The sequence below is a fragment of the Carcharodon carcharias genome, chromosome 27, assembly GCF_017639515.1.
Source record: "Carcharodon carcharias isolate sCarCar2 chromosome 27, sCarCar2.pri, whole genome shotgun sequence".
Classification (NCBI taxonomy): Eukaryota; Metazoa; Chordata; class Chondrichthyes; order Lamniformes; family Lamnidae; genus Carcharodon; species Carcharodon carcharias.
Window position 1 is genome coordinate 18,885,323 of NC_054493.1, and position 21,649 is coordinate 18,906,971.

Consider the following 21,649-nt stretch of genomic DNA (forward strand, 5'->3'; position numbering starts at 1 on the left):
TTTGTGTGACTGCAATAGCTTCTCCAAATCGCTTTGACACTTGTCTGGAAGGTATTACATTTAAAGTTTTAAGTACCCCCTCATTATCCAATTTGATTAGAGAAAAATCAGTCTCAGAATTCTGCATTTTAACATCTTTCCCATCATCTACCACCACGAACACCTCCTTTTGGTCCTCTCCTCTGTCAAAGTACTTTTTAAGCACATTTACATGACACACCCTCTGCTTCTTTCTTCTATCTGGCGTATTTATTAAATAATTTACTTCACTCAGTTTCTTTTCAATCCTGTAAAGCCCACTAAGCCTTGCTTTTAACGAGTCACCCAGTACTGGTAACAGAACTAACACTTTCTCCCCAGCAACAAAACTACGAGCTGTAGCTTTCCTGTCTTCCTTCACTTTCATCACTTGCTGTGATATCTTTGAATGTTCTGTAGCCAACTCACATGCTCTGTCCAATCTGTCTCTGAAAGTTGATACATAATCCAGGAGAGCAGTTTCTGAATCTTGACCCACCAATTTCTCATGAATCAATTTCAGTGGTACTCTCAACTCATGACCATAAACTAGTTCTAAAAGACTAAAACCAGTCAATGCATTAAGAGCACCTTCCAAACCCATGACCACTACCACCTAGAAGGACGAGAGCAGCAGATAGATGAATAGATGGGCACCGCCTGGAAGTTCCCCTCCAAGACAATCATCATCCTGACTTGGAAATATATCGCCGTTCCTTCACTGTCGCTGGGTCAAAATCCTGGAACTCCCTTCCTGACAGCACTGTGGGTGTACCTACATCACATGCAGACTACAGCGGTTCAAGAAGGCAGCTCACAACCACCTTCTCAAGGACAACTAGGGATGGGCAATAAATGCTGGCCCAGCCAGCCAAGCCCTCATCCCGTGAATGAATGATAATTTAAAAATCCCTAAAAGCAAATAACAGGAATGGAATTTCCCAACCCAATCCTGTGGATAATCCTGACTATACACCCTCATCACAGTTTTTAGAATATGATGCCATCTTTCCAAAGCCCCTTGTGACTCAGGGTGGTAAGCTGTTGACTTAAATTGTTTTATCCCCAAACTGTTCATTACTTCCTTAAACAGCTGTGACATGAAATTTGAACCCTGATCTAATTATATTTCCTTAGGTAAACCATATCTTGTAAAACAATTAGTCAATTCTTCCACAATTTTCTTTGCTGTAATATTTCTCAAAAGCATTGCTTCAGGAAGCCTGGTAGACACATCCATTGTTGTTGATTTCTACTTTTAGTAGAAGGGCAGGGTCCTACACAATCAACCATGACCCTAGTAAAAGGCTCTTCAAAGGCTGGAATTGGAATTAAAGGTGCCGGTTTAATCACTGCTTGTGGTTTCCTTATCACCTGACATGTGTGACATGTTCTACAGAATTTGACTGCATCATTTTGCAATCCAGGCCAGTAAAATGCTTTTGTATTTTTGCCTGTGTCTTTCTAATTCCTAGGTGTTCCCCCATTGGAATTTCACGGGCAATTCTCAGAATTTCATTTCTACATCCAAATGGTGTTGTAATCTGATGCACCTCTCCCCAGCTTTCATTTGCTGAAGCATGACTAGGCCTCCGTTTTCCCATAAGAACATTACCTGAAGGTAATAACATTCTGGAACACATTTTGCCTCTGCTTCTGAGTAAGCTGTTTAATATAACTGTCTTATTTGCAAATCCTTTTTCTGTAACTCCACTAACTGCCTTGAGTTAAAGCTGCATTGTCTTCCAGACTTTCTTCCTGAACAATGTCATCAAACATACTGTCAGCTAATTGAACTTCCACACCTTCTCCCTGCCTTTTAACTTCTTGTCCTTCTTGTTTCAACCTATGAGCCTGTGATCTCGTTATCACACAATCTGGAAAAAATCCGGGATGCTCTCTCTGCAACACTTCTGTTGAAAACACTTCTAGGCTGCTCAACTACCATGGGCATCGCTCACATCTGGGACCCAGCTGTATCATTACCCAAAATAAATTGAACCCCTGCAATGGGCAACTTTTCCACTACTTCAGTAATCAACTCACCTGTTTTCCATTTACTCTTTAAATTTACCTTCCACAATGGAATAGGTTTAGAATCTCCGCGAACCCCACTTGTTCCTGCAACACTCCCTCTGAACAACAAATATCCCATAACATTAAAGATTGACTAGCCCCATGTGTCACTTAAAATTTTAACATCTTTACCTACTCCACCATGTGCACATGGAAAGACTTCCCCTTCACATACAAAATCTTTTAAACATTTCTGCAACCTGCTCCTCAGAACTATCTTGGGTAACTGTGAACACATTCCCATTGTTTTACCTATCACTGATTCTGCCTGTTTTACCTGTACATAAACCACTGTTTTTTCCTGTGCCTGAACCTCTCAGAACCCACAGTACTTTTACTTCCAGTAAAAAGTACTGCACCCCTGATTTTCCTTGCAATTTCCAGCACACTGACTTCATGTGTCCAACTTTATTGCAATAAAAACAACTTAAATTTCAATGTCACCTCTACCCTCAGCACCTTCCTTTATATTCTGAGAACAAACTTCCTGGGAATTTCCACCTACTCCTCTTCCCTGACTACCCACCTTCCTGTCACCTTTCCACTTTCTATCCTTTTCTGATTTAAAAGGGTGATGAGAAAATCACAGAATCTCACAGTGCAGAAGAGGCCCTTCGGCCCATCAAGCCTTCACCGACACATGAAAAACAAAAATGTTTAGCTCTATGAACTAACTCATAATTATCTGCTGTCTCTGCTGCTTGTCTTACCGTTCCAACCCTCTGTTCCTCCACATGAGTTCTCACTTGCGAAGGAATTGAATCTTCAAACTCTTCCAAAAGAATTACCGCTCTAAGAGCTGCATATGTTGTCCCTATCTTTAATGCCCATATTCACCGATCAAAATTACTTTGTTTTACTCTCTCAAACTCAATATAAGTTTGCCCAGGCTGTTTTCTCATATTCCTAAATTTCTGCCTGTATCCCCCAGGAACCAACTGTTATGCACTCAAAATAGCACTTTTTTTACCACATTGTAGTTCACTGACACTTCTCCTGACAGTGAAGCATAAACCTCATGTGCTCTACCCACCAACCTGTATTGTAACGACAATGTCCAGTTTTCCTGTGACCATTTCATCTGTTTAGCTATCTTCTCAAATGAAATAAAGAATTCTTCAACATCTCTTTCCTCAAACTTTGGAAGAGCTTGTACAACTTTAAACATCTCTCCACTGGGTTTTAAGTTAAAGGATTTTTCATCATCAGAACTTTCCTCAGGATCTAAGAATCTCTTTTTTAACTTCCAGCCTTTTAAGCTGGTATTCCCTTTCTCGTTCCTTCTCTCTTTCCCTTGCCTCTCTTCCTATATCCTTCTGTCTTGCCTGGAATTCCAGTTCCAGCTTTCTTTCTTTCTCCTGTCTTTCTGCTTGCTCCCTTTGAAGTGCCCTTTCTTTTCCCATTGCCTCTAATTCCAATTTTTTCATTTGCAACTGAATTTGAGCCCATTCCAATGAAGCACCCATTGGAGAACTCGGTCTCTCAGGTATCCTTTCCAATTTCAAATGTTGTACTATACCTTCAATTATGTCTGATTTCCTTAATCATGTAGGTAATCCCAATTGTAACTTATCTGCCAATTCCATTAATCTAACTTTAATTACCTTCTGTAAACCAGCCAAAGTTACAACATTAGTTTCTAGACAAGTCTTGGCAACTGCCAAAGCCACATTGCAGTCTCACCATTTCAAAAAAAATCCTCACACCTGAATTCAAAGTACTTCTCATACTTGTAACCTTAAGATTCACCAACTCCAAACCAATCAAGGAATTTCAAATACGTCCCGCAAAGAGCCCCCAATTTTGTTATGGCAGGCGGATGGTAAATGCCAAGCTGCCCAAATCCCAGAGGGAAACTTGAAGCAGCTGCTACAACTATTTGCAATTTTTATTTATTTTGAGATGCAGGCTTTGAGTTCAGTAAAAATAAGGCCACCAAGTCTTATAGGTTTCTTAACAAAATAAATCAAACCTTTATTAAATTTTTTAAAAATGATTTTAAGCACATAAATAGGCTTACAAATTACTACTGTAATAAATTCTAGCCCCCCTGATTAATCTAACTCCCAGTTACACCTTCATTAAGGCAACAATAAAAACACATGTATTTTAAAAGACCTGGGCAAAGTAATAGATACCCTAAATAGTCGAATTCAAAGTGAGTTTTCTTAACTTCAGTTCTTGCAGACAGCGGTTTGGGCACAGAGGCTGGAGGCTTTTCACACTTGTTAAATCTTAGAATGTTTGCCTTTACACACAGCCTTCTCTCCATTATACAGGTTTTCCCCTTTGGATGCAAATTCCCATTGTTTCACTATGTTTTTGGACTTTACCTCTCTAATAATAAAAATCTATTGTAGTACCAATTTTACCAGTAATCTTTGGGAAAAATAAACACACTTTCTTAACTTCTCCTAGCTAAGTGAAACATTCCATCCCCTCTTTTCAATTCAAGCTAGTCTGGTTTATTTAAAAATGCAAATGTTCCCATTACACCTCACATTGTAAAACTTCATCCACGTTTACCTACTTAGTTTGAAACCTAGCTTATCTTCTGATACATCAAAGCCTTCAGACCAGCTGCCTTTAATTCACTTAAGTCCCACACACACACACACACACACACACACACACACACACAGGCCCATAGACACAGACCCCACTATTACTCTACTTTACAATAAATTCTAATAACATTATGAAAATTATCATACCTTCCTGACAATTTTGAACAGCTGGGGACCGAGTACTGATCCCTGTGGTACCGCACTAGACACAGCCTGCCACGTGAGAACGACCTGTTTATTCCTACTCTCTGTTTTCTGCCTGTTCCATGTGCTTTGATTTTGCTAATTAACCTCCTGTGGGGAACTTTATCAAAAGCCTTCTGAAAATCCATGTATACTACATCCACCGTTCACCTTTATCAATCCTGTTAGTGACATCTTCAAAAACTCCAACAAGTTTGTCAAACGTGATTTCCCATTCATAAATCCATGTTGACTGTGCCGAATCAGATCATTATTATCCAAGTGTGCATCCTTTATATTAGTTTCTAGCATTTTCCCTACTACTGGCATAAGGCTAACAGGTCTGTAGTGGAGTGACATTTTCTACCTTCCAATGTGTAGGAACCATTCCAGAATCTATAGAAGTTTAGAAGAGGATCATCAATACATCCATTATCTCCATAGCTACCGCTTTAACCACTCTGGGATGTAGATCATCAGGCCCCCGGGACTTATCAACCTTCAGTTCCATTAATTTCTCCAATACAATCTTGTTACTAATGCAAATTTCCTTCAATTCCTCATTCTCCTTCATCCTTTGGATCTCTAATTCTGGGAGATTTCTTGTATCTTCCTCAGTGAAGACAACACAAAGTAATCATTTAGCTTCTCTGCAGTTTCCCTGTTCCCCATTGTGAATTCTCCTGACTCTGCCTGTAATAGACCTACATTTGTCTTAGCCAAATATTTCCTTTTTACATACCTAAAGGAGCTTTTACAATCCATTTTCATATTTTTTGCTAGTTTATGTTCATATTCTATTCTCCCTTTCTGTGTCAATTTCTTGGTCCTCCTTTAATAACAGCTCTGAAGAAGGGTCCTACAGACTGGAAACGTTAACTCTGTCTCTCTCTCCACAGATGCTGTCAGACCTGCAGAGTTTTTTCAGCGTTTTCTGTTTTATTTCAGATTTCTAGCATCTGCAGTATTTTGCTTTTATCCTGGTCCTCCTTTGCTGTATTCTAAAATCCTCCCAATCCTCAGGTTTACTACTATTCCTGGCAACTTTATAGGCCTTTTCGTTTAATCTTATACAATCCTTCACTTCCTTTGTTCGCCACTGTTGACTGACTTTGGGTTTTTGTGCCTCAAAGGAATGTTATGATTGCTGTAAGCTATGTAATAATTCTTTAAAGACTGTCCATTGTCATACCTTTTAATATATTTTCCCAATCTGCTTCATCCAATTTGCCCTCGTACCTTCATAATTTCCTTTGTTCAACTTTAACACCCTTGCTTCAGATTGAACAACCTCACTTTCCAACATAATGTAAAATTCTATCACGTTATGGTCACTCATCCCTAAAGGTTATTTTATAACAAGTTTATTAATTAGCCCTTTTTTTTTTGTTATGTAATACTAGATCTAAAATAGCCTATTCCCCCATTGGTTCCTCAACATATTGCTCCAGAAAACCATCCCCAACGCACTCCAGAAACTTGTCTTCCACAGCATTAGGCTTACCCGGTCTGCATGCAGATCGAAGTCACCCGTGATTACTGTATCAGCCCTGCTACACGCTTCTCTAACTTCCTGATTAATACCATGCCCAGCACCACCTCCGCTGTTTGGTGGCCTGTAAACAACCCATACCTATGTTTGCAGTCCCTTGCTGTTCCTTAGCTCCGTCCGAACAGATTCCACCTTTTGTTCTTACGATCTGAAACCCTCTCTTGCTAATGCGCTGATCCCACCCCTTAACATCAGCGCCAGGCCACCTCCTTTTCCTTTCTGCTTGTCCTTCCCAAATGCCGAACTTCCTTGAACATTCAGTTCCCAGTCTCGGCCTGAATTTTTCCCGCATCGGCCGGGCTCGGCGGGAGTGGGTGGGGGCAGTCGCGGAGCTGAACGCCGCCATTTTGCACAGGCAGGCCAGTTAAGGCCTGCCCAGTGTAATACGCGAGCGGTGGCCACCTGTGCAGGTGGGGAGGAGGGGGAGTCAGGCCTAGCGCACAGTTCGCACATGCGCACGAAAGAGCGCATCAATCTCCCTGAGGCGGCTCTGTGCCTCAGAGATGATTGAAGCGCTTTTTTTAAAAAAAATAAATAAATACAATAAAATGTAATGAAACATATCCCACCTCATGTGACTTGTGTCACGTGAGATGGGACATGTTTTTATTTTTCCAGAAAAAGTTTTTATTTAATTCGCAAAAGCTTTAGGAAACATCGACCCGCTCGTGGAATGAGGTTTTCTAAAAAACGTAAAGGCCGCTTGGCCTTTTCTCCCCCCCCCCAACCGTTAGGTTGGACGGGCAGCGTAACATTCCGCAAGCGTGATCCAGACCTCCCTGTCGCTTGCCATTCCAACACCCCACCCTGCTCTCATGCCCACATGTCCGTCCTTGGCTTGCTGCTTTGTTCCAGTGAAGCTCAACGCAAACTGGAGGAACAGCACCTCATCTTCCGACTAGGCACTTTACAGCCTTCTGGACTGAATATTGAGTTCAACAATTTCAGATCATGAACTCTTTCCTCCACCTCCACCCCCTTTTCCGATCCCCCTTTTCCCAATAATTTATAATTTTTTTTACACTATATTTTTTTCTTTTCCCTCCTATTTTTAAATTTATTTCGATCCATTGTTTCATCTCCACCTTTTAGCCCATTTCGATCCCTTTTCCCCACCCCATCCCCACTAGGGCCATCTGCCACTAGCTTGTCTTGCTTGCTTCCCTTAATGTCACCATTAGCAAATTCCTTAGATAATATCACCACCGTCAACAACCCTTTGTCCTTTTGTCTATGACATCTTTGGCAATCTCTTCTTGGCCTCCACCTATCACTGGCCCCCTATCAAGTTCTCCTGTCCCACCCACTTCTACAGGATAGAAATTCAGAACTGGCAATTCTAGATGTCATAAAATATTCTTCTCCCTCTCAAAGTTTAAATCTGTATCCCCCCACACACTCCCTCCTCCCTAGAGGGAGCCCCAATTCATTTTACAATTCTCCTCCCTTGAAGGTGCTGACTCTCGGGTTCAGTTTGACACTCACCTATTGCCCACCCCGATATGTCACCCAGGCGTCTAAACCTTTACGCCTGAAGTTAACAAATTGTTTGGCTAAGGGGGCATCACAAACCCCGTGACTACCCACATGGTATTTTGTGTCAGGATGGGGTCTCTGTGCACCACCTGCACCGCCACCCCCCCCTTCCCTCCCCCAATCCATCTCCAATTTTCATCCCAGCCCCAAGAGTTTGGAGACGGGGCTCCGGATGTGTGATGGTGGCCACAGCTCCCATAAGCCCCCTCACTGTGCATGTCCAAGGGGAAGGGGAAGCTGCGCATGTGCTAAAGTGTTAACCAATGGGAAGAGTCTGAGGACCGGAAGGACCCTGGTGCTCCAGCCAATCAGAGCGCAGGTTTAATGTCAACGAAGATTTAGCTTCACACACATAAAACTTCCTCCTGTGTCCAACATCTGTGAGTAAAACACTTTATTTTCTCCCCCTTTCCATTTCTTTTCCCATTCTGGGTTTAAATTGTTGGCTTGCAGGAACTGAAGGGAAAGGAAGTGAATCCAGGGAGGGTGCAAACTCTGGAAAGGTTCACCCAGGTCTTTCTCTCACTCTCTTTCTCTCTTTCTCTCTCTTTCTTAAGCTCTCTCAGTTTGACACAGTTATTTGTCTGGCTAAAAGGATGGTCTCTTTCCTAATGTTTACAATTAAAGTGGTGGTTTCCCCAGGAGATGGGTGACATTTAAGGGAACAGTAAATTTATACAGGACAGAGATGTGACTCACGTTGTTTCATGGTTCTATATTAGATATATTATTTATGGTTCTGTAATAAATTTAATTTATCATTTCTAGGCTTATAACATAGTACTGTCGCTACGTTGTATATTTCCAGTCATAGGGTCATTACAGCATAGAAGAAGTCCATTCGGCAACTCGAGTCCATGCCGACTTTCTAGAACATTCCAGTCAGCCCAATTCCCTCTCTATATCCCCCTTCCCCTGCAGGTTTATTCCCTTCAAGTACCCATCCAATTTCATCTTGAAATAATTGCCCATCTCCATTTCCAGCACTCTCGTGGACAGAGAGTCCGTGTTCATGACCGCTCAGTACCTGAATAATGTTCTTACTGACATGGCTCATGAATCTTTGATCAAGTAATCCAGCACTGTACATGAAACACATTTTTTCCTCCAGTATCTATGCATAGGTGTATGCATTTGGTCCAGCAGCCTGCATCAAGGCTTTCAGGTCCTTGTGTCCTGGACAGTAAGAGATGAGCATGGGTCTGTCAACCAGCAGGAATCGGCACCTTCAGGAGAATTGGGAGGGTGTACATCAGGTACAGAAGAGTGAGAATGGAGGGAGAGTCTGTGGGACAGATATTTACAGCTTTTGCAGAACAAGAGAGGAAAGGACGTTCCATCGAAACTAGAATTGTCTGTTCTGAATTTCTATCCTGTGCCGACAGTGATGACTTTTGTAAACTCCTTTTACAGGATATTAGAAGGGGAGGACTTGCAGACAGAAAGTTCAAACCAAACATCACATCAAGATCTGACAGAGTCTCTCGATTCACTGGGACCTGAATATCATCAGCCTTTGAATCTAGAAAGAGAAATGCGTGTCTGTTCTGTCTGCTTCAAAAGGTTTTAAACATCAGCGTGACTGGAAAAGCACCGACTTACACTTACACACACTCACACACACACACATACACCCCCGAGTGAGAGTGTTTCAGTGCACGGACTGTGGAAAGAACCTGAACCCAGTTACACAGCCTGAAAAAAACATCGCACCATTCACGGCAGGGAGAGACCGTACACGTGAGGACGAGGCTTCAACTGATCGTCCAACCTGGAGGAACACAAGCACGCCCGCACAATGGAGAAACCCTGGAAATGCGGGGACTGCGGGAAGGGCTTCAAAGTCCCATCTGCGCTGGAGGTTCATCGACGCAATCACACCGGGGAGAGGCCGTTCACCTGCTTTGAGTGCGGGAAGGGATTCACTCAGTCGTCCCACCTGCTGACACACCAGCGAGCTCACGCCGGGGAGAGGCCGTTCGCTTGCCCCGAGTGTGGGAAGGGATTCACTGACACTTCAACTCTGCTGATACACTGGCGGAGTCACACTGGGGAGAGGCCGTTCCCCTGCTCTGAGTGTGGGAAAGGATTCGCTCAGTTATCCCACTTGCGAACACACCAGCGCGTTCACACTGGAGAGAGGCCGTTCATCTGCCCCGTGTGTGGGAAGGGATTCGCCGATTCATCCAACCTGCTGAGACACCGGCGAGTTCACACAGGGGCGAGGCCGTTCACCTGCTCTGAATGTGGGAAAGGTTTCAGTCAGTCGTCCAACCTACAGACACACCAACGAGTTCACACCGATTAGAGACCTTTTAGACGCTCTCACTGTGGGTGTTCATTGTACCAACTGAGTTTAGGCATGTACAGATGGAGGGCATTGATTGGATGATTACTTGAGTGCATAAAGAGATGCTTACTGACATTATGTGGAGCAGGGTTAGGAGGTATATGCCTGTAAGGTTTCACTCTGTGAATAAATCTATACCAAGTAAAGATTGGTTCCAGTTTCTCCCTTCACCAGAGGGCTGTCAGGAATATAACAGGCTAACACAGAACGCCTGCCGAATGGTGAAGTGTGGAAATGAGAGGAAAATAAAATTTCGGACAGAAGCTTGCAACCTGAGTAGCTTTTATGAGAAATGGCTGAAAGAAATTGGGATGTGTCAGGGTCTGATTACTCGCCGATGTTCTCAGAACCTGAGCCGCACGACCAGTGGAAGAACGAAGTGGAGATGTGGACACGGGTCACGTGCCTACCCCAAGGAGGAAACAAGGTATGGCCTTGGTGTTGTCACTTCCTCACCAGAGCAAAATCAGAAGCAAAATATTTTGTGAGCTGGATGCCTGTCAGTTGGATACTGATGAAGGTCTGGGTCTTCTGTTCGGGTTCGTCGATGAGATTTACAGGGAGGATGATCGATTGGATGCCCTTGAAGGTCGGAGTTTGATAGATTTTGAAATGGTCGTTCCATGGAAGAACAGGTTGCGGACTTTAACAGATTGCACCAAAGATTGAAGGAATTCAATTTACACACCCCTGGCTCGGCGTTAGCATCTCAGATCCCTGGATGGTATCAGGGGTCACACGTGTCTAGGCTTTTGGCTCTAACTGCTATTCACTTCTTGGAGATGTGAGACGTGCGCTGCCTTCAGTAAAGTTCCCGGGAAGCAGCCACTTCCGGCAGCCTCGGTGGGACGAATGGGACATTCCGCAGCATCGCAAAGAACAGAGGATCCTGTGATTGCTGCGTCCCAAGATGCTCCAGACACTGCGACGCAGGCACTAGTACAATGCAGGGACGAGAAATTCCCGGCGTTTGGCAGAACTCCGACTTTAGGATGATGGAATCCCGCCCTTTTAATTTACCCCCCCCCACAACCCCTGAACTTTGCCTCCTCGGAGGTGGGTTCGAAATGTAATCGCGGTTTTTAAACCGCGCGATGTATAGCCTGTTGTGTGTCAAAACGCGGTGCTGGGCCGCAAGCTGCCGGGTCAGGAGGGAGGGAATCGAATGTGGCATGTGAAGGCGGGCGGGACATCCCCGAGCCTGGCTGCGGACTGGGAGGAAATCACGCGCGACGATGTCGGGCCTGCATCCCCACGTTATCGCGCCAATCCCGCGATATTTTGTTTGGCGGGTGCCTGCGGATATGTCAACAGCCTATTGAGGCCGTTAAGAAAGCAATCAAAGTCATCGTTAACGCTGCCCGTCCAACCTGAAGGACTTGGTGTTTTTTTTTTAGGAAACTTCATCCACGAGCGGGACGAGGTTTCCTAAATATCAAAACATGTCCCCTCTCACGAGACACAGCTGCATGAGGGGACATGTTTAAATAAATTGTTAACACCATTTATTTAATTATTTCACTTTCGATTCAATCTCCCATGCCTCAGGGAGATTGAAGTGCTCTTTCACGCTGGCCCCGACTCTCTCTCCTCCACACACCCCCCCCATCCCCTGTCTCCCACCAGCACAGGTCGCACTGAGCGCTACTGCTCGCATATTACACTGGGTGGGCCTTCACAGAATCACAGGGTGCAGAAGAGGCCCTTCGGCCCATCGAGTCTGCACCAACAGGTGAGAAACACCTGACCTACCTACCTACCTAATCCCATTGACCAGCGCTCGGCCCATAGCCTTGAATGTTATGACCTGCTAAGTGCCTATCCACGTGGGACCCCTGAGTACCATCCTGCGTAAAATGGCGGCACGGAGCCGATTGAGGGCGGTGATCAGCTCCGCGACTGCTCCCGCCGAGCCTGCCCACCGCCCGAAAAATTCAGGCCATTAAGATATCTGAAGAGGAGATGTTACGCTCTCCGATCCCGCAACGACCACAGAGACTCAGGCTTCCTGATAACCGGTTTTATTCAAGCATATGCAAGGGAGCTGCAATCATTCCTAAGAATGAAGACCCAGCTCCTAGATTGATTACATTTCATTACTTTTGTACTTTTTCTTATCATAATACATTTGAGTACACTTGAATACATCCAATCGGTAACCGACACACCGGTCCCATACTAACTCTATCCTATTGAATATATAAACATGTGATTTTGCTAACCAATTATTCTAAAGGTTGTATACATAATTATATTATCCAATCAAAATTAAAACACGTACAACAAAGCCCTTGGTTCTTACCACTCAAGACTATTTCATTGAAGGAGTAATTTGACAAGGAAGTATTCAATGAACGGCATGACACTAGGAATGTCTGAGGAACAAAGTGTCCTTGGCATGTGTGTCCATAGATCTCTGAAGGCGGAGGGGCATGTTAGTGGGGTGGTGAAAAAGGCATATGGGACACTTGCCTTTATCAGTCGAGGCATAGATTACAAAAGTAGGGAGGTCATGTTGGAGTTGTATAGAACCTTGGTGAGGCCACAGCTGGAGCACTGTGTGCAGTTCTGTTCGCCACATTATAGGAAGGATGTGATTACACTGGAGGGGGTGCAGAGGAGATTCACCAGGATGTTGCCTGGGATGAAACATTTAATTTATGAATAGAGGTTGGATAGACTTGGGTTGTTTTCATTGGAGCAGAGAAGACTGAGGGGCGACCTGATCGAGGTGTACAAGATTATGAGGGGCATGGACAGGGTGGATAGGGAGCAGCCGCTCCCCTTAGTTGAAGGGTCAGTCACGAGGGCACATAAGTTCAAGGTGAGGGGCAGGAGGTTTAGGGGGATGTGAGGAAAAACCTTTTTACCCAGAGGGTGGTGATGGTCTGGAATGCACTGCCTGGGAGGGTGATGAAGGCAGGTTGCCTCGCATCCTTTTAAAAAGTACCTGGATGAGCACTTGGCAGGTCATAACATTCAAGGCTATGGGCCGAGTGCTGGTAAGTGGGATTAGGTAGGTAGGTCAGGTGTTTCTCACGTGTCGGTGCAGACTCGATGGGCCGAAGGGCCTCTTCTGCACGGTGTGATTCTGTGATTCATCAAAGCCCCTTCTTTTCCCATTGTTCATCTTCCCACATCTAAGCTAAAACCATCTGCCCCTTCCCTGTGAGAGGGGAGTACATTTAATCTAATTTATGTCATACTTTTATCTCCAGTCTGACTCTCAAGACGGTGCAATGCTCATCTGGTAATCTTAAGCTCTTAATATGCTTAGCAACCATGTCTGCCTGGAGATTTTAGGGGTTTTTCAGTAAATTCTTACTGTATTCTCTTTTAGTATTTCTAATTTCCCCCTAACATATCTTTAATGACGTATTCAACAATAACACACCATAACTTAACCATAAAACTGTTTTTTCTGCTTCTTTGACTCTTCAATTAAAATGTTATTCGGAAGATTCTCCTCTTCCAAAGCCCAAAACATTTCAGTTTGGATTAACAAGTCCGTTCAAGAATCTTAAAGCAGTGCTCCAGTAAATAAAACCTCAATGGCCCAGCATTTCTCTGAGCCGATTCTGACAATCAGAAGAATCTCAGCCTCACCCTATGGAGTCGACTCAACTCTACGATGTCAGCTGGGGTTCAGCGTCTCTGAGCTCGAGTGAGCAGAGTTCCCGGTCTGGAGCACTGTCCACTGTCAACGTCCAGCTCGGGCCTGTCCTGGACAAGCTTTTTTTTCTCGCTCTCTCTCTCTCTCCCCCAGTAACCCCAGACTCCCTGTAGGCAATGACTGGCGAGAGCTCCCTTTAAGACTGTCGTGCACCCTTGGCCTGAAGGCCTCTCTCTGTCTCTCTCTCTCTCTCTCTCTCTCTCTCTCTCAGAGAGAGTATGTGTGTGTTTAGGGGTGGGGAACAGTGTGCCGACCTCGTTTTCTTGGTTACAAAGCAGTGGGCAGTCGGCCTTTTCTGTACTTGTGCCCTAACCTCAGCATTCTCAAAAGCTGCTTAGCTTTATTGACCATCAAGGGTTCAATAGTGAACCCCCCCCCACCCCCGCACCTCCCCCTTGGCGAAACACTTTGTCAACTTCGAGTGTAAAGACTTAGACATCTGGGCGACATATTGGGGAGGGAAAGAGTTGAGTGTGAAACTGAACCTGAGAGTCAGCACCTTCAGGGGAGGAGAATTGGGGGAAAACTGGAGGAGGAGGAGAGCAGGATAAATGAGTGTGACAATCAATAGGGAGGGGGAGTGCGTAGGGGTCAGAGATTTATAGTTTGAGAGGAAGAGGCAACTAGATGGCAACTAGAGTTGTCCGAATTTCTATCCTGTACCGGCTGTACCACCCATTCGTAATCCTAGAGTCCTCTATCAGGTCAGCCCTCAGTCTTGGCTTTTCTGGAGAAAGTATCCTCAGCCTGTTCAATCTCTCTTTTCGCTTTAAGACGCTCAGTTCTGGTACCATCTTTCTTGCGCCTTCAAGGTCCTACGTTGCAAAACTCAAAACATAATTGTCCAACATTAGATGCGATTCCGCGATTGGACAACATTTGCTAAATGATCCTCGGCATGCTAGAAATTTCGCTGACAACCAGTTTAAGGTTGTCAGGCGTACAGTGTGGCACATTTCTGTGTACTGGAGGCTACATATATTAATACACGGGGCCCTGTTCTTTGCAGATAGAAAGAACATGTACACACATTGCGCCTGCTTCAGCTAAACAAAATAAGTGATAGCCATTCGCTGGTTCACTCCTCTTGACCAATCAAAGTCATGCTGCCTGGTTTGAATTTCAAACAATGCTCGGCAGTTAACTGCCAGTCACCATTAACTCGTGCATTCTCCATGGCAACGTCTTTACCAATCAGGGTCCACTTGCCAACTAATCAGTACTCTCTTGTCATACAGTATAAAGTTGTTGCTTCCCCTGATATTGGTATTCTTGCAATTGTTCTGATGAGTGCAAGATGAAAAACTTTGACAAGATGTCTTTTTTCAGCAATTCTCAAGTGTGTACTATCTATATAAGCAACTATATATATATATATATATATATATAGATATACACACACATCACTGGAAGCCAGTGTCCAAGGGCATACCACAGGGACCTGTGCTTGGTCCCCTATTATTTGTCATTTATATAAACAACATAGATGACTATGTGGGAGGTAGAGTTAGTAAGTTTGCGGATGACACAAAGATTGGCCGGGTGGTTAACAGTGAGGTTGAGTGTCGTAGGCTACAGGAAGATATAGGCAGGTTGGTCAAATGGGCAGATAAGTGGCAGATGGAATTTAATCCTGAAAAGTGAGGTGATACACTTTGGAAGGAGTAATTTGACAAGGGAGTATTCAATGAACGGCATGACACTAGGAAGTTCTGAGGAACAAAGGGACCTTGGTGTGTGTGTCCATAGATCTCTGAAGGCAGAGGGGCATGTTCGTGGGTTGGTGAAAAAGACATATGGGACACTCGCTTTTATCAATCGAGGCATAGATTACAAAAGTAGGGAGGTCATGTTGGAGCTGTATTGAACCTTGGTGAGGCCACAGCTGGAGTACTGTGTGCAGTTCTGGTCGCCACATTATAGGAAGGATGTGATTGCACTGGAGAGGGTGCAGAGGAGATTCACCAGGATGTTGCCTGGGATGAAACATTTAAGTTATGAAGACAGGTTGGATAGACTTGGGTTGTTTTCATTGGAGCAGAGAAGACTGAGGGGCGACCTGATCGAGGTGTACAAGATTATGAGGGGCATGGATAGGGTGGATAGGGAGCAGCTGTTCCCCTTCGTTGAGGGGTCAGTCACAAAGGGGACACAAGTTCAAGGTGAGGGGCAGAAGGTTTAGGGAGGATGTGAGGAAATATGTTTTTACGCAGAGGGTGGTGACGGTCTGGAATGCGCTGCCTGGGAGGGTGGTGGAGGTGGGTTGCCTCACATCCTTTAAAAAGCACCTGGATGAGCACTCGGCACGTCATAACATTCAAGGCTACGGGCCGAGTGCTGGTAAATGGGGTTAGGTAGGTAGGTCAAGTGTTTCTCACGTGTCGGTGCAGACTCGATGGGCCGAAGGGCCTCTTCTGCACTGTGTGATTCTGTGATAATTAAAATTTAGACTCAGTTTAATTTGGTTGCACGCGGCTAATCACTTAGTTCCAAATTATCCCCGAAAATGCTTTTGTTCGAAAGAGACTTAACCATCAGGCAAGACAGGATTCTGAAATGGCAAATAGCATCAATGTTTACTTAAAAGAAAAACTTACGAAATACACCAGTGACTTTCACCACCTAAGTTGGGCGTCTATCCCAGGTAGAAGTGTGAATCTTGCTCAGGTTCCTGAATCGACAAGAGATTTTGCAAAATCCTGCCCCAGGGATCACTCAGTACCTCCTCTACTCAAGTAGAGGCCGACTTGCAAGTGCAGGGTGGTTCTTGAAACCCACTTCTAACCCTCGAATGAGCATGATCTCATTTCGAATCAGGCCTGTTGTCATTAGGCAGCTGGTCATTGTTGTTACCGGGTTAATTTTATTGGATTTAAGCATTTCCGTACATGGTTCCACAGAGCAGAACAATGGGACTGTTCAGGATCTTTCCTTCACCTGAGCCTAGACAAGATCATGAGCAGTTTACATCGAGGAAATGAAGAGGAACTGTTTCCATTGACGATGGGGTTGTTAACCAGAGGACACAGATCGAAAGTGATTGACATAAATGCCAGAGGGGAAATCAGGAAGAGAAATCTTTACACAGTGAGGTGTTGTGATCCGGAATGCACTGCCTGAAAGGCTGGTGGAAGCAGATTCAACAAAGGGAACTGGGGAAATACTGGAAGGGGATTAGTTTGCAGGACTCGCGGGGACAGGGCAGGACAGCGGGACTAATGAAGTAGCTCATTCAAAAAGCTAGCACAGGCACGATGGGCCTAATAGTCTCCTTCTGTGCTGTGAGCTTTTTTTTAAAATATTCTTTCATGGGATGTGGGCTTCGCTGGCTGGGCCAGCATCTATAGCCCATCCCGCATTGCCACAACGACTGTGCAGTGGTCACTCCTACCGATAATGCCTTGGACAGATGCATCTGCGGCAGGCAGGTCAGTGAGGACGAGGTCAAGTATGGTTTTTCCCCCCTTGTTGGTTCCCTCACTACCTGCCGTAGACCCAGTCCAGCAGCTACGTCCTTTAGGATTCGGCCAGCTTGGTCAGTGGTGGTGCCGCCGAGCCACTCTCGGTGATGCTCATTGAAGTCCCCTACCCAGAGCACATTCTGCGCCCTTGCCACCTTCAGTGCTTCCTCCAAGTGGTGTTGAACATGGAGGAGCACTGATTCATCAGCTGAGGGAGGGCGGTACGAGGTAACCAGCAGGAGGTTTGCTTGCCCATGGTTTGACCCGATGCCATGAGACCTCATGGGGTCCAGAGTTGATGTTGAGGACTCCCAGGGCATCTCCCTCCCGACTGTAGACCACTGTGCCACCACGTCTGCTGGGCATGTCCTGCCGGTGGGACAGGACACACCCAGGGATGGTGATGGTGCTGTCTGGGACATTATCTGTAAGGTATGATTCTGTGATCACAGATCAATAAATGTGTGGCTCCGATATGTATGGTGATGTCAGTGATGTATGGAATTTCATTTTTGGAAAAAAAAGTTTCAAAAATTTCATTATTTTCCATTTCAGTGATCAGATCTCACTGAACTTTGACACAAGCCTTGTCTATCTGAGTTACAATGATACAGACTCACTCACTCAGTAAGTGATCAGATCTCACTGAACTTTGACACAAGCCTTGTCTATCTGAGTTACAATGATACAGACTCACTCACTCAGTAAGTGATCAGATCTCACTGAACTATGACACCAGCTGTGTCTATCTGTGTTACATTGATACACATTCACTCAGTAAGTTTTATTTAATTAATTCACGGTATGTGACCTTCACTGTATGGGCCGGCATTTATTGACAATCCCTAGAGAAGGTGGTGATGAGCTGCCTTCTTGAACCGTTGCAGTCCCTGTGGTGTAGGTGCACCCACCGCGCTGTTAGGGAGGGAGTTCCCAGGATTTTGCCCCAGCGACAGTGAAGGAACGGCCGATATATTTCCAAGTCAGGATGATGAGTGGCTGGGAGGGGAACTTCCAGGTGGCCGGTGGATGGGAGGCTTCAATCACAGCTTGTGTAGGCCTCAAGACTCGGAACGGGGAAGGCACCGGCTCCTGTGTGTGCACAAAGCGGGCCTTCAGCTGTGACGGTTCGGCTTCATCCAGTGACAGGCCCGGGCTAACGGCCGCCATCTTGAGTGGGGTCAAAGTGCATCAGAGCGCATGCGCGGTTATCCCTGTCCTTGTCAGCAGGAGGAGAGAATGTTGTGAATTTCTGTCCTGGACTGACGGGTGGGTTTTGGAAACTTCTTTTACAGGGGGTTAGAAGGTGGGGTGGGGAGGGGGGGGTGGATTTCCACATAGCAAACTCAAACCAGGAGAGGTGTTGGTCTCTTTTTAAGTTCCATCTGGCCTGACAGTGATTGCTTTCGTACAATCCTTTTGACAGGATATTACACTGGAAGGATTTGCAGACAGGAAACACAAACCAAGCACCATATCGAAATCGGACAGCGCCGCTCGATTCATCGGGACCCGAACATCATCGGCCTTTGAATGTAGGGAGAGAGCTGTGTGTCTGTTCTGTCTGCTTCAAAAGGCTCTAAACATCAGCGTGACTGGAAAAGCACCGAGACTCACACACACACACCCGAGTGAGAGTGTTTCAGTGCACGGACTGTGGAAAGAACCTTAACCAGTTACACAGCCTGAACAAAACAACGCACCCTTCACGGCGGGGAGGGACCGTACACGTGTCCTGTGCGAGGACGAGGCTTCAACTGATCGTCCCCAACCTGGAGGAACACAAGGACGCCCGCACCACCATGCAGAAAAACTGGAAGTGCGGGGACTGCGGGAAGGGATTCAAAGCCCCATCTGAGCTGGAGATTCACCGACGCAGCCACACCGGGGAGAGGCCGTTCGCCTGCTTTGAGTGCGGGAAGGGATTCAAAGATTCATCCACGCTGCTGACACACCAGCGGGTTCACACCGGGGAGAGGCCGTTCACCTGCTCTGCGTGTGGGAAGGGATTCACCGAGTCATCCAGTCTGCTGAGACACCAATGCGCTCACACCGGGGAGAGGCCGTTCACCTGCTCTGAATGTGGGAAGGGATTCACCCAGTCATCCAACCTGCTGGCGCACCAGCGGGTTCACACCGGGGAGAGGCCATTCACCTGCTCCGTGTGCGGGAAGGGATTCACTGAGTCATCCGGTCTGCTGAGACACAGACGCACTCACACTGGGGAGAGGCCGTTCACCTGCTCCGAGTGCGGGAAGGGATTCACTCAGTCATCCCACCTGCTGAGACACCAGCGAGTTCACACTGGGGAGAGGCCGTTCACCTGCTCCACGTGTGGGAAGAGATTCACTCAGTTGTCTAACCTGCTGACACATCAGCGATTTCACACTGGAGAGAGATCGTTTACCTGCTCTGAGTGTGGGAAGGGGTTCATGCATTTATCCACCCTGCTGGCCCACCAGCGAGCTCACACCGGAGAGAGGCCGTTCACCTGCTCCGTGTGTGGGAAAGGATTCACTGACTCATCCAGTCTGCTGAAACACCGACGTGCTCACACTGGGGAGAGGCCGTTCGCCTGCTCTGAGTGTGGGAAAAGATTCGCTCAGTTATACCACCTGCTGAGACACCAGCGGGTTCACACTGGAGAGAGTCCGTTCACCTGCCCCGAATGCGGGAAGGGATTCAGTGACACATCAGGTCTGCTGACACACCGACGCAGTCACACTGGGGAGAGGCCGTTCGCCTGCTCTGAGTGTGGGAAAGGATTCGCTCAGTTATCCCACTTGCTGACACACCAGCGAGTTCACACTGGGGAGAGGCCGTTCACCTGCCCCGTGTGTGGGAAGGGATTTGCCGATTCATCCAACCTGCTGAGACACCGGCGAGTTCACACTGAGGCGAGGCCATTCACCAGCTCTGAATGTGGGAAAGGTTTCAATCAGTCATCTAACCTACAGACACACCAGTGAGTTCATACTGACCTTTTAGACGCTCTCACTGTGGGTGTTCATTGTACCAATTGAATTTATGCATATACAGATGGAGGGCATTGATTGGATGATTACTTGAGTGTACAAAGAGAAGCTTACTGATATTATGTGGATAGGGTTAGGAGGTATATACCTGCAAAGTTTCACTATGTGAATAAATCTATACCAAGTAAAGATTGGCTCCAGTTTCTCCCTTCACCATAAGGCTGTCAAGAATATAACATGGTAACAGAAAACGCTTGCTTCATGGTGAAGTTGAAAACTAAAGGAATATAAAATTTCAGACAGCAACTTACAACCTGAGTAGCTTTTGTGAGAAATGGCTGGAAGAAATTGGGAAACATCAGGGTCTGATTACCCGTCAATGTTCTCGGAGCTTGAGCCATACAACCAGTGGAAGAATGAAGTGGATATGTGGACACGGGTTACGTCCCTACCAAGGAAGAAACAAGGTACGGCCTTGGCATTGTCACTTTCTAACAAAAATAAATCCTCTAGCCTAGGTTCCCAGTTCACTTCAGCTAGCTTGGCTTTCATCCCCACATAGTTGTCCTTATTTAAGTTTAAGATACTAGTCTTAGACCCATTCTTCTTGCTTTCAAACTGGATGTAAAATTCAATTATATTGTGGTCGCTGCTACCTAGGGGTGCCTTTACTTGGAGGTCATTAATTAATCCTGTCACATTACACAATACCAAGTCTAATATAACCTGCTCTCTGGTTGGTGGCAGAACATGCTGCTGTAAGAAAGAACTCATCCAGACTAGTCCTGCCAATCTAATTTTCTTAGTTAATATGTAGATTAAAATCACCCATGTTTATTGCCATCCCTTTATCACAAACACACAATATTTGCTCTAGAATACTTTGTCTTACTCTGTGGCTACTGTTAGGGGGCCTGTTGACCACTCCCACCAATGACTATTTCCCCCTACTATTCCTCATCTCCACCCAGACCGATTCTACATCCTGATCTCCTGAACCAAGGTCATCTCTAACTATTGCACCAATGCCCTCTTTGATTAACAGTGCTACACCTCCACCTTCACCTAGCTCCCGATTCTTCTTGAATGTCATGTACCCTTCAATATTAAGGATGCAACCTTTGTCGTCCTGTGACACAAAAATATTCCAATCTCTTTCCTATGGGTTCTAGCTTGCAGACCAAGTCCTTCTATCTGCACTAGATCTTCTGCACAAGATTGACAGAAAAGACTTGACAAGGTTATTGTCCAAGGGGAG

At 45.7% G+C, this 21,649-nt stretch overlaps 2 protein-coding genes across 2 annotated transcripts in view; both read left to right on the forward strand.

Annotated features, from left to right (window-relative positions):
* LOC121270346 (gastrula zinc finger protein XlCGF26.1-like) overlaps positions 1–11,610 on the forward strand; it is a 26,945-nt gene extending 15,335 nt beyond the window's left edge. Inside the window, exon 4 of the mRNA XM_041175639.1 lies at positions 9,694–11,610. Coding sequence (XP_041031573.1) covers positions 9,694–10,240 — 547 coding nt within the window. The 3' untranslated portion in view covers positions 10,241–11,610. The remainder of the gene's footprint in view (positions 1–9,693) is intronic.
* LOC121270498 (gastrula zinc finger protein XlCGF8.2DB-like) overlaps positions 1–20,554 on the forward strand; it is a 21,270-nt gene extending 716 nt beyond the window's left edge. Inside the window, exon 2 of the mRNA XM_041175827.1 lies at positions 18,843–20,554. Within this exon, the coding sequence (XP_041031761.1) occupies positions 19,219–20,385 (1,167 nt within the window). The 5' untranslated portion in view covers positions 18,843–19,218 and the 3' untranslated portion in view covers positions 20,386–20,554. The remainder of the gene's footprint in view (positions 1–18,842) is intronic.
* Positions 20,555–21,649: the final 1,095 nt, after the last annotated feature.